This window comes from Cuculus canorus, chromosome 1, assembly GCF_017976375.1.
Source record: "Cuculus canorus isolate bCucCan1 chromosome 1, bCucCan1.pri, whole genome shotgun sequence".
NCBI classification, from domain to species: Eukaryota; Metazoa; Chordata; class Aves; order Cuculiformes; family Cuculidae; genus Cuculus; species Cuculus canorus.
Window position 1 is genome coordinate 40,823,031 of NC_071401.1, and position 12,043 is coordinate 40,835,073.

At 38.9% G+C, this 12,043-nt stretch overlaps 1 protein-coding gene across 2 annotated transcripts in view; it reads right to left on the reverse strand.

Annotated features, from left to right (window-relative positions):
- KLHL1 (kelch like family member 1) overlaps positions 1–11,665 on the reverse strand; it is a 214,403-nt gene extending 202,738 nt beyond the window's left edge. Inside the window, exon 1 of one of the 2 annotated variants that reach the window (XM_054056354.1) lies at positions 10,698–11,665. In XM_054056354.1, coding sequence (XP_053912329.1) covers positions 10,698–11,137 — 440 coding nt within the window. In that variant the 5' untranslated portion in view covers positions 11,138–11,665. The remainder of the gene's footprint in view (positions 1–10,697) is intronic. The other variant, XM_054056355.1, reaches the window with a different exon arrangement.
- Between the last annotated feature and the right edge of the window lie 378 nt (positions 11,666–12,043).

Genomic DNA, 12,043 nt, shown 5'->3' on the forward strand with positions numbered 1-12,043 from the left:
AACATCATGGGGACTCATTTCGGTTATGGGTAGTCATGAGATTGACACATCGTAGTACTCCCAACAGAAGAGAAAAACAAATGAAGATGACCTAAAACGTAAAGAGAGGATGTATTTAAATGATAAAAGTTATATTCAAAGAATGTTGTGAAAATGGCATGATAAAACATTTTTAATCTCCATATGAAACCTTGAGTTGTTTTAAACTGTCAGCATCTCTAGCCAAATTTTTCATAGAAATGTACTGACTGATAGTTTGTGAGAGATTATCTAACGCACTTCCTTCTTCAAGGCAAATAGGCTGTCATGCCTAAATATGTGATGTGTGACTGACCTATTCTTCTAATCCCAGATATCAAATAGTCTACACCACTCCCAGGATATCTGTTCCTGTGTGTCAGTATGTGTAGAATCAGTTTCTACAGAATCATCTGTAAAACTAGTTTCTTAACGATCATCTCATGCGTGATTTAAATCCTTTAAGTAAAATATATTTAAGTATTCCAACATTCCTTTCATAGGAAGAGCAGATTAATAGTTAACAAATCTTTAGAAAAAATATTCTCTTTCCTAAGGTAATCCTTTTTCCTAGCACAATATGTTTCCTAAAATTATAGTGATTTTTTTTACCTAAAATTTCTCCAAATAATCCATACCTTTCTCAACTGCCCTCAACAATATAGTACAGTTGAGGTTCTACCAAAACTGATCAGAGAACAGGAATTATTGTTTTACAGGCTATGTATCTGTTTATATATTCCTATGACTACATTTAGGCAGCAGCATGGTATTGTTGACTCATATTTTACTCACTGTTTACTAACTGCAAAACTTCTGTAGAACTGCCATCTAGACATTTGATCCCACTGCGTATCTGTGCTGATTATTCTCGTGACAGGATAGCAAGTTCAACTATTCCATATTCATTTTTTCAGGTCATGTCTCTGTTTTTTCAAGATTATTTTGCATTCTAATTTTCTCCTAACATACTGATGAATCCTTCAAGACTCTTTTAATCTTTGTTTTTAAGATGTATAGGCTTTATTTCTTTATTTAGTCATTATTGACTACAATGAAAGTACCAAATCCAAAGGAAACACATGAAGAGTTTCAACTGATACAAGTATTGTTTCTAATTTTGCATGTGAACAAGGCTTTCCTCTTGCATTCCTTTATAACAGTTTTCATAAACTGCATTTCCACCCCAGATGAACAGTGCACAGAAGCATTCACTTTCATCTAACTTTCAAGCCTCTCAAAGACTATTATATTTTCAGACAAAACTTATTAATCTTCTAAATTAAAATAATAAGAATCAAGGTATGTAAACCAATTCAGTAGGATTAATTGTAAACAAATATGTTGGTGAAGGCATTGTTGATTAACAAACAAATACTTATTGAAGCTTTTTCTATTAAAAAAGTCTTTTGAAATGTGGCAGTAGTTTGAAGTCTTCACTTCTGTCAACAGAATAGTAAAAAGATATTAAAAAATGTTCCCACTAAGAGAAAACATTAAGAATTGATTATTTCATATGCTTTACTTCTCTCTCTCTTTCTTTCTTCTTTCTCCTTCCTTGTTTTGAAACTTATATATTCTGAAGTTGTGCTTACTATTGCTGATTTAGGGGTTCTTTTTATTTTTTTGTGAGGTATTCTTGTTTTGAGCTTCAGATAGTTGATACAAAAAGTAGGTTATTGTTGTGGATAAACTAATAATAAAATTAAGACAAAACAACTGATAAGCAAAAATTCAACTTGCATAAATAGAGCCACTAGACTTGACAAACAGAAGGTGTACATTTAGCATGATGAGAACTACTATAAAATTTTGTGATATATCATCTTACAAAAACAATCTTTGAGACATTCACAAATAATAATGGATTAATTGCATACGTAAAAATGTAACAGTGCATGTGGAGCTTAATAATGAATGGATGATGCTAATATTATTCTAGATTCCAATCTATAATTAGAGAAATAACAACGAATTTGAGAAAAAGTGGTGAGCCAGGTTAGTTTGAAGGCCTGGATTAGTGACACACTCAATCTGACTAAAACATAAAAACAACTTACAACCTCCATGGGCAGACAAAAGCCTAACTAAGAACAGAAAGTTGAGTATCTAAAGTTGAGGTGCCATATTTTCTTGCAAACACAGCTGCAGTGTTCTTTTTGCATGTTTTCTTCATGCTTGCCCAAGAATCAAAAGAAAACCTCACAGGACAACAAACCTATACATTAAGTATGCATCCTGTATTTTCTCTCTTTAAATATTTCTACATCCTACTTAAAAGTAAAAATCATTTAAACAGGTGAAGAACTGCTAGAAAAAATTAGAAGCCAAAACAGAATTCAAGCCTAGGACTATATTCAGCAAAGAGAGCGTGAGTATGTGATTATACCTGTTCAGATAAAATGATCTGTGATTTGATTTGATTTTGGGTTCCTCTTTGAACTTTGCACAAAGGCATCAAAAAAAGATATCATAGGGTCAAAGTAATGCAGATTTTTCCATATGGTTAGAGTGGGAGGAAGGATGAAAACAGATGACAGAAAAATCCAAGCCTTATAAAAGGTTGAACATTTTAATTTTGCCAAGACATAGTGAAACAGAAAGCTTGACTGATGCAGTTTAAAAAAGAATGAACGGTGGGTGATGCATTCAAGACAGTGAACCCAGCCATTTATTAGACAATAAGAAAGTAAGTGCCTTACTCTCAGATAATCAATTCGGTGCAATAAAGATTATTGGTTTAGACTGAAAAAATAATTTTTAAATGACCTTTGAAAATAACATTTCCATCTTTTAAACTCATTCTGAGAGAATGGGAAACACTGAAACAATGCCAAAGGCCAAAAGAAAAAAAAACTATTCTTTCAACCAGATTTAATTTTAAATGTTTCATGTCTAATATTCAGTTTTAATATAAAAAGCTGCAGCGAATCATTCCAAATTGTGGACTACATACGACATTGATCTAAGTCCTGTACATTTCTGTTGCTTTGTGTCTGAGAATTATACACTTATGCTCATCCTTTTTTGTCCATTATATTCATTAATTAGAGCTGATATTTTTCATGAGGAAAAATGTGAATAGCATGAACACCTGTAAATCGATGCCTTTGGTCTGAGGGAAGAGCAGTTTCTGTATAGATGGTAGGCTAGGATGAATGCCTTCTGATTTCAACTAGCTACCCCTAGGACTTACTGTAAATCTTGTACTTTAAAGACTCCAGACACATCAACCCAGCTGGGTAAAGTAGAATGGATCAAAATCCACATGAAGCAGTGAAAATGGAAGTCTAGATATGAGCTATGTCTAGGTAAGTGAAAGAATGGATTCTGGATCCAAAGTGCTAGAAAAAGTATATGTGACGTAGCTAAAATGTCGCAGGGAGATACACAGTAAAGGCTGAAGAGTGATGAAATAGGAGGTATGATTAGAAATGTCGCTTGGAAAACCAAGTGATGCATGACAATGATCTATGATGCTCTGAATATATATTTTTATGACTGTGATGCTGGCCTAGGCAAAATTATAATCTCAAGTAAAACACTTATAAAACTTTGGATCTGTGTATGGATGAAATTATTAGTAAAATATGATTTTTTGAAACAGGAAATTTAGGTACTACTAAAATTATATTTCTGGTAATGTTTACCTTTGGAGATTTTGAGGAAGGATTTTTCATTATTACTACTATTTCATTATTACTACAGATGACTATACGGTTACCTATCTTTCTGTGAAAGTTGCAGCAGTTCTCAACTTTGTACAGGATGGATTTTGTTTCACAAACTTTTGATGCCATACATCTAGCTATATTTTAGGTCATCACTCAAAAAAAATATGTATTCTTAAAAATTGTTTCAACAACATTGGAAATTTTTTATACTAGGAAATTCTAACAAAACACCACAGCATATTATTTAAGGAGCACTTTTCACCTAAAAAATGCAACTTTGAGATATAAAAGGAAAGAGCAATCTCTTAAGCTGCTTGCAACAGGGTATAAAAAATATGTGTCACAAGGATAAGAAGTAGCTTTTAGAAAGCAATGATCAAGTGCTAAGAATATAATAATCTATATGCAGCACCACCATCCTTACCTTACAGCAGAGATTCCAATATGCTCTAATTTTTTAAGTGTATTTTACGTATTTAGGTGAATTTCACTGTTCACAAAAATAGCACAGGGGAACTAACTACAATTAATTTGTAATAACTGTGTTGGAATTCAAAGATTAAAAGTATGTGTATATGCATAAATACACAAAATATGCAATTATGCATGCATTTTTATATACGTATTAAGTTGTTTATACAAAAAAAAAGAGAAGTACAGATGATACAGATTTAGATATCTGTGGACACATACAGACCTATATACAACCATACTATTATTATTACAAAACTGGTTTTTATCAGGGAAAAAAAATATGTATATATTTAAGCCAACAGTACTTCTGGAAGCTCACCTATGAAGATTCAGTATCAATTATATTTCCAGAGACAGCTGTTCTCCGTACATGCTTTCTCTCTTAGTATGGAAAGGCTGAATAGCCTTTCCTTTATCTAATGCTCTTTGATGTTACCCTTAAAGAGAACCACAGTTTCGGATGCATTTTAGTGATTTAGCTACTCTCTGTGCAGCTGATATTTCCATTGCCAAATCTTTTCTTCATGTTGAATATTTTTTAAACATTCTGGCAAAACAGTGCAAGCATGTCTGAAAATAAGTTCAGAGGAACAAAATGTTCATTTAGACAATGTTTAAAGTGTGTGGTTAATGACAACCAAAATAACTGTCAAGTCTTGCTTTCTAGTGGGTTTAGTGGGGCCATGTTTCGGAGCAGTACCCTTATATTTCTGAGATGAGAGATGTGCTGTTTCCTAATGCTATGAAAACCTACCAAGATTTAATTAACTGTTTAAAACAGTTTGAATCGGCAAAGTAGACTTCAAATGATGTTCATTTTCTCAAATTTAATCAAACATTTAAATTGAACATTTAAATCTGAACTAGCCACTTTAGACTACTGTTAACCCAGTGAAGCAAAAGAGGCATGACTGAAAGTAAATTCAACTTATTCTAAGATGTGCTCCAAGATATGCTTCTAAGAAAGAGAGAACATAAATCCCCATCACCAGCAGAAGTAATTACTCAAACTTAGGTGTCTTACTGACCCATTAAACATAGCAAAACCATCAATTAGGCAGCAGTAGAGGAATCAGGTCAGAGGAACACAGTAAAAATGCGTGCCGGGGAGAAAGCACAGGAACAGGAATTCTATTAAGATTCCATTAAAGCTGACAAAGGAGCTGGAGGACATTGTAAAGGAAATTGACATTCAAAGATTAGAAATAGTGGCAGAGAAACAGAAGATTGAGAGCTCTGACAAGCTGTTAAGGAACTCCAGGACGAATGGACTTGATTTTTAAAATTATCTAGGACAAGGTATGGGAAAGAATGGACAGTTCTGCATTAGAGTAAGTAACCTGGTGAGAAAATTAAGGAGGCAGATTTTAAGAGTAGTCAGTAAGATCAAGTAACACTCTTTGGGTAGAGAACCTAGATTTTCAATAAGGCAGTCAGGAAGAGTTTGAGACTGTGAAAAATGAGAACAAAACTAGGCTAAGATCCAGAAGGAGAACACATAATTAAGACAAAAAGAGTTCAAAGAGAATGTAACAAAAGAAGTAAGTTTGGGAGCTCCAAGAAGAATAGTGTTTGAGTCTGTGCTTTCCACTAGGACCTCAAATGCAGTAGAAGATTCTGAAGACTTGCTACCCCTTCAGTTGTCAGATTCTCTAATCTTTCTGCAGAGAGAGTAAGCAATGACCATTGCAATTATCCACACAAAAATTAAGAACTTTCTTTCGCTATACGTAATTCTTGAGTTTCAGTCCTGCATCCAAGTGATTGACAAAAGAAATGCCTTGAAGTGACTTGTATGTTCTGCTTCCTTTGTTTAAAAAAAAAAAACAGAACTACTAAACAAGTCATTAGAAATGCTGTTCTAGAAGAAGCAAAGCCAAAGACTTTACAGTTAGGAAATTCCAGTACAAGATTTTCCTTTTAACTTTAATTTAATTCCATTTGTGTATATGTATAGTCTTTAGCTATACAATTATGCACTATTTTTATCACTGGATTCTTTTGCATCCCATGCACAAAACATACGTCCTCTGAGAATGAACTAGAACTTTGGGGGGAAAATGTCTTTGGTCTGTGATGTATATCAACCCTACTTCTTGTACTGTGAAAGTCAGAAGTATAAAAGCAATGAAGTTATATAACAATTTTTACAAGTTTCATAATCAAGTTGAAAAGCTGGCTTACAGTAAAAGACAAATGAATTATTCTCTTCTGATTCCATAACCTAGAAATGCCAAGTTGCTTGATCTAAATTCCACCCCTAGCATTAAATTACATTTATAACAGAGCACACCTATTTGAGCATATCTATATGAGATAGCCAAGTCAATGGAAAATGTAAGCAGCTCTAAATTTGATGTCTACGATGTCTAATTTTAGGATTCAGCTATCACAGTAGTATCTACAGCTCATATTTTGATATCTAAATAATACCAAGAGGATAGCACCTCAGAAAGATCATAGCCACATTCAACTGAAACTCTGCTGTGTCAGAGGGGCATGATATTGCTTTAGGTGCACTACACATCTAGCACATCCTTCTTGGAGTTGTCTCTTAAACAAATGCTGATCAAACCCTTCATTCCTCATTCCTCTTGGACACAGAGAGAGGAGTCTGGGACTGGTTTGCAGAAGGGCTCATCTGAGAACAAAGAAAGTAGGAGAAAAAAATGCTATGTGCTCTGAAACTAGTAATTAAACTCTTTTTTGCTTTTACCTCTCCCTCTGCTTGACCCCTGCATTGTAAAATAGTGCTGTTGTAAACAAAGATACACCCATGAATAGTTGTGAGGCACATACTGAACGTAGCAGTGAACAGTGCTGAGGGTTCATGAGTAATTATGTCTTCAGAGGGTTTGGACAGTGTAAAGCAAGCAAAGTATGCCACCATTCTCTGAGAAAGGAGGAAAGAAAATACTGACTCTGCTTATTCAGTGAATACCATTCATGTAGACGGTTGATTAATACATCACATGAGAAAAAAAGCTATCATGATCATGCAAAAAGTCCATTATAAACCCTTATGAACTGATAGCTATATAGAAAATCTTAGCACTGTTATTCTTCAAGCATTTTATGGTCGATTTATAAATATTAATTGTAAATTCATTATATAGATTTTTTCTAACAGCTTTTTCTTAGAAAACTAAGATCAAAATAGAACCTATGTTTAAATACCCACTGCAGTTATTGCCATATTTGTCATGCAAGCTCTAAAACAATTTGATATGCAAATTTCCAAGCAATTTCAAGCTAATATTGTTTTAAGACTAATTCTTCACTGTAAATTTTTTTTTTACTAATATAACATAGAATGTAGAACAATTATGTCAGTCATATCACGCATTAAGCCTAACCCTTTAGTCTCCTTGATGCCAATGGGACTATCCACATAATCTTACTTATAAGCACCTATATAATTAATATGACAAGATGTACTTCAGAAACATACAAAGTGATAAAGTAAAACATACTTGTTAATACCCAGCCATGCTCTCTCATTAAATCAATTCCATAATATTTAATAGAATATTAAAAGTAAGTTTAAGAATGCATGATCATTCTTAAGAATGCAGATAAGGGTTTAACTTAGATGTGAAAATAGAGTAACTACAAATCCACAAACAGCCAAAATCAGGAATTCTGCATGAGATGGGCTAAAAATGGATTCCAGTCGAGAATTCATCTACGAAGCAAAAGGGAGTAATCAGAAAAAATAAACAAACAAAACAAAACATCTTTTGGGAATACAATGATCCTCAGTAGACACCAAAGAGGGGGAGAAAAGTGTCATTTTCACTTATACGTAGATAGTAACAGTAGAAATAACAACAAATTTATCAGTCCAAAACATAAAACCAAAATCGCCCTGTTGACTTACCCCTCACATTATGTCCTACCGCTAGGTTCCTAGACAATACTGCCCAGAGACTCCCAGTTCATAACATCTGAAGATATTGTGGATACACTGGAATATATTCAACTGTTGAATTTTCATCATTTTCAGGAAAAAAAAAAAAAAAATGGTTTCCCAGCAGTTTTAAAGTATTAAAGTACTTGTTAAATATGTACAGGAGAAAATAGTAAGGAGAACCAGGAGTTAACAATTTACACTCACTGTACCAAACATCTCTGTGTATGCCTAAAGGCTTTGAAGAAGTTCCACATATTCATCAGTTTCTATCATTTAGGACTAAATAGTAGTTTACATATCTTATGGTCATAATGAAGTAATGAAATAAAGAAGTTGGCATCATTTATAAAAAGATTAATTTCTACAGAAGGAGTGAGACATAATTTGTCAGGGCATTAGAGGATAGTTGGATCACAGAGCTTTCAAGCATAGCGCTGCCAGCTTTGCAAGACTTGACCACATCTTGCCATAGTAGTCAAAATCCATATAGGTAACTGAAAGGTTCTTAGATGGAAAAAGTTAAAGCAAAGTCTTGGAGTCTAAAATTACCTTAAACATTTTGATATCTGAGGTGGCATTTTCATTAATAATAAAATGGTATCTCCCTGCCTTAGTTATTATAAATCTGAACAAATTTTAGCATATTCCTTCAACAAGATTGGGAGCTGCTGATGACTAGATGTGTTGTTTCAGTAGCAATGAATGAAGAACACAGAATAAATGGATTATAAAAACTCAAATCGTATATATATTATGACAGAGTACATATGTGATAAGGAAGTTTGTTGTAGCAAGTCAACTCTTATGGACAAGTCAAGTGGTGTCATAATTCAGTAAGCTTCTGTCAACATACAGATCTCTGAATATTCTCTGATCAGCGACGCACCTAATATAAAATCAATAGAATGAGATTATATTTGTACCAGGTTTTAACCTTCTCTATGCAGTTCAGAAAACCTGAAGAGAAAATTTTGGTTTATTCTACCTGTCTTTATACTGTATAACATTTCATATTGAATCCTGCAATAAGCAATTTGTTGTTCAGAATAACTTCCAACATTCACGAAAACTTTAGCATCACTTTTTCTTTAAATATGTAGCCTAAGTCATTCATCTGCTATTCCACAATTGTTTAAACAATGTAGCTCCTGTGAAATAAACTATGCTAACTGACAAAACATTGAAAGTTTTTAAGGAGAGAATGTATGCTTTCAGACTTGTATGAAAAAGCTTAAGATACTGAGCTACACGCACATGTTTATCTACAGTCTTATTAATCTAAACAAATGCACAGTGCTGTCTCTTTAAGTAATGAAATACTTAATACCATATGCTATACTGTTGTTATGAAGAATAAATAATTATTTTATTTTCTGTTTAGGAACAGAATTATATATTTCTTTCCATAGAAAAAAGTAATGATGAGGGAAATGAAAATGAAATTATATTAACCATGTGGAGGTGGGGGCAAGCAGACTTAAACCAATGAAGCATTTTATCCTCGTTATTATCAATATCACAGTGTTCTGAAGGCTCTGTGTTAGTTACATTTCCTTCTAAATTTTAATTTCTGTTTAGGTTGAGGTGGGGGAGGAAGGTGAGGACCGAGAAGGAAAAGCAATTCAACGTTAACAGAAGTTTAATATAGAACACAAGCACCTGATGTGTCTCACTTGTTCTTACAGCTTAGGTGTCACTCCGTTGATGACTTATAAAGCAAATTCTTATTTTTCCCTGAGGTAGGCTGTGACAGGATTTACTCACCAAGTTCCGGCAAAGCAGCTGGTTTTGTTTTTGAGCTTTTACCTGGCATCTCAATACTCCAAACAACATCACCTCCCGCGAGCATTTTAATGAACTTCTGAGAAAGTCTGGTGGAAATGATCCCCAGAGCGGAGCACCGGCTTTGAGAAGCGCCTGTGCCCGGGCCAGCCCCGCGAGAAGGGACAGGACAGGGATAGGGGCAGGGACAGGGACAGGGCAGGGGCAATGACACGGGCAGGGACAGTGGCAGGAGCAGCAGCAGGGGCTGGGGCAGAGGCAGGATAGGGACAGGGACAGAGGCTGGGCACAGGCAGGGCAGGGGCAGGAGTAGGACAGGGACAGGACAGGCAGGGGCAGGGACTGCGGCAGGGCAGGGGCAGGACGACGGCAGAGGCAGGACACGGGCAGGACAGGGACAAGGACAGCGGCTGGGCAGGGCAGGAGAAGGGCTAGGACACGGTCAGCGGCAGGGACAAGGCAGGGGCAAGAGAGGGGAAGGGGCAGGGGCAGGACAGGGGCAAGACAGGATCAGGACAGTGGCAAGACAGGATCAGGATGGAAAGAAGCAGGGGCGAGACAGGGGAAAAGTGGCAGGGCAGGGACAGGACAGAGGAAGAGGCAAGGGCAGGACAGGGACAGGAACAGGACAAGGGGCAGGAACAGAACGAGAGGCAGCAGCAGGACAAGCGGCAGCACCCCTGCCCGTGACACCCCGACCCTGTCTTGCCGGGACCCTCGGGGCACCCCCCTCTTCCCCGCCCTTCCCTTCGCCCCGATCCTTCCATTTCAAACAAAGACCCCCTCCCGCCGCCAGGCCCCTCCCGCCCCCCCGGCAGCCGGGGCCGCTCCCCTACCTGCGCCCGCCTCCGTCACCTGTTGCCCGGCCGCCTCCGTCCCCGCCGCCCCGCGGCGCCTCCTCGCGCTCCGGCGGCGGCAGCGGCTTCTCGGGCTCCTGGGCCACCTCCATCCCGCCGGGCGCCGCCTCCGCCTCCTCCTCCTCCAGGGACTCCACGTAGAAGACGGTGCGGGGCGGCGGCGGCCCCGGGCGGCCCCCGTTGGGCGCGGTGGCCGCCGAGGAGGAGGAGGCAGGGGAGGCGGATTTCTTCCAGAAGACGCCGTTGCCTCTGTCCTGGCTCTTCAGCAGGCGGCTCTGGCTCGGCCCCCAGTGCTCGAAGCCGCTGTCGGGCGGCAGGCAGCCTCCCCCCGCCGGGCCGCCCGAGGGGTGGCTGAACAGCTTCCAGCGGAGGCGCAGGATGTGCTTCACGTCGAAGTCTTTCCTGCCGGAGCCGGACATGGTGCGGCGGTGGCTCCTCCGGGAGAGGGAGGAGGGATGGAGGGATGGAGGGAGCGATGCGCGCGGCCGAGAAGGGAGAGAGATGCCCGGAGCTGGCGAGGATTTCACGGCGATCGGTGGGGAAGGGGAGGAGAGAGAGAGAGGCAGAAGCGAGAGTCACCTCTGAGGGGAGGCAGGCGCTGGCGAGGGAGGCTGCGAAGACGCGCTGATGTGGTTAACTGGGGAGCTGCAGCCCGGGAGGCAGGTGGCTCTTAGTCCCTCAGAGCTCCGTGACCGAGCGCAGCCGGAGAGGGGAAAGTCACCTGCCAGCCTGTCTCCACCTCCCGCCTTCCCATCCCATTCCTCAAGGGAGTCCCATGCCTGCAGTTCCCTGGGATGGCAAAGCCTGAGAGCTGGCGCGGAAAGGAATCGGGGCCCCTTTATATACGCTGCATGTAGGAGAAAAAAAAAAATAAAAAAATCACGCCTATGAGGCTGTCAAGGTCCTCACTGTACAATTTTCTATCTATCTGCGCCTCTCAGCAAGCCGCCCCCTCCCCTGCATGTGACGCAGATGTGCTCTGGGGCCGTCAGTGCGAGGAGACGGAGGGATGCTTCAGTCCTCCTCAGGCAAGTAAGTCGGCAAGATCACCAGCCATCCCTCATAGCCTCCTACTCCTCTCTCCAGTGCAGGTCTTCTCTCCTTAGTATTTGGTTCCGAGACCACTGTGTAATACTGGGAGCAAAACGAAGCAAACCAGCAAATAAGCAGCAGCAGTATATGCAAGAGTATGAATTACAGGAATACAAACTTAATAGACCGCACGCAGACCGGATGAGGTTACAGGTTAATGATTTATTCTGCGGGCTCCATTCACTAGCCTGTTGGCCCAGTGTTGATATACCACTAGAAAACATTGGATAGAG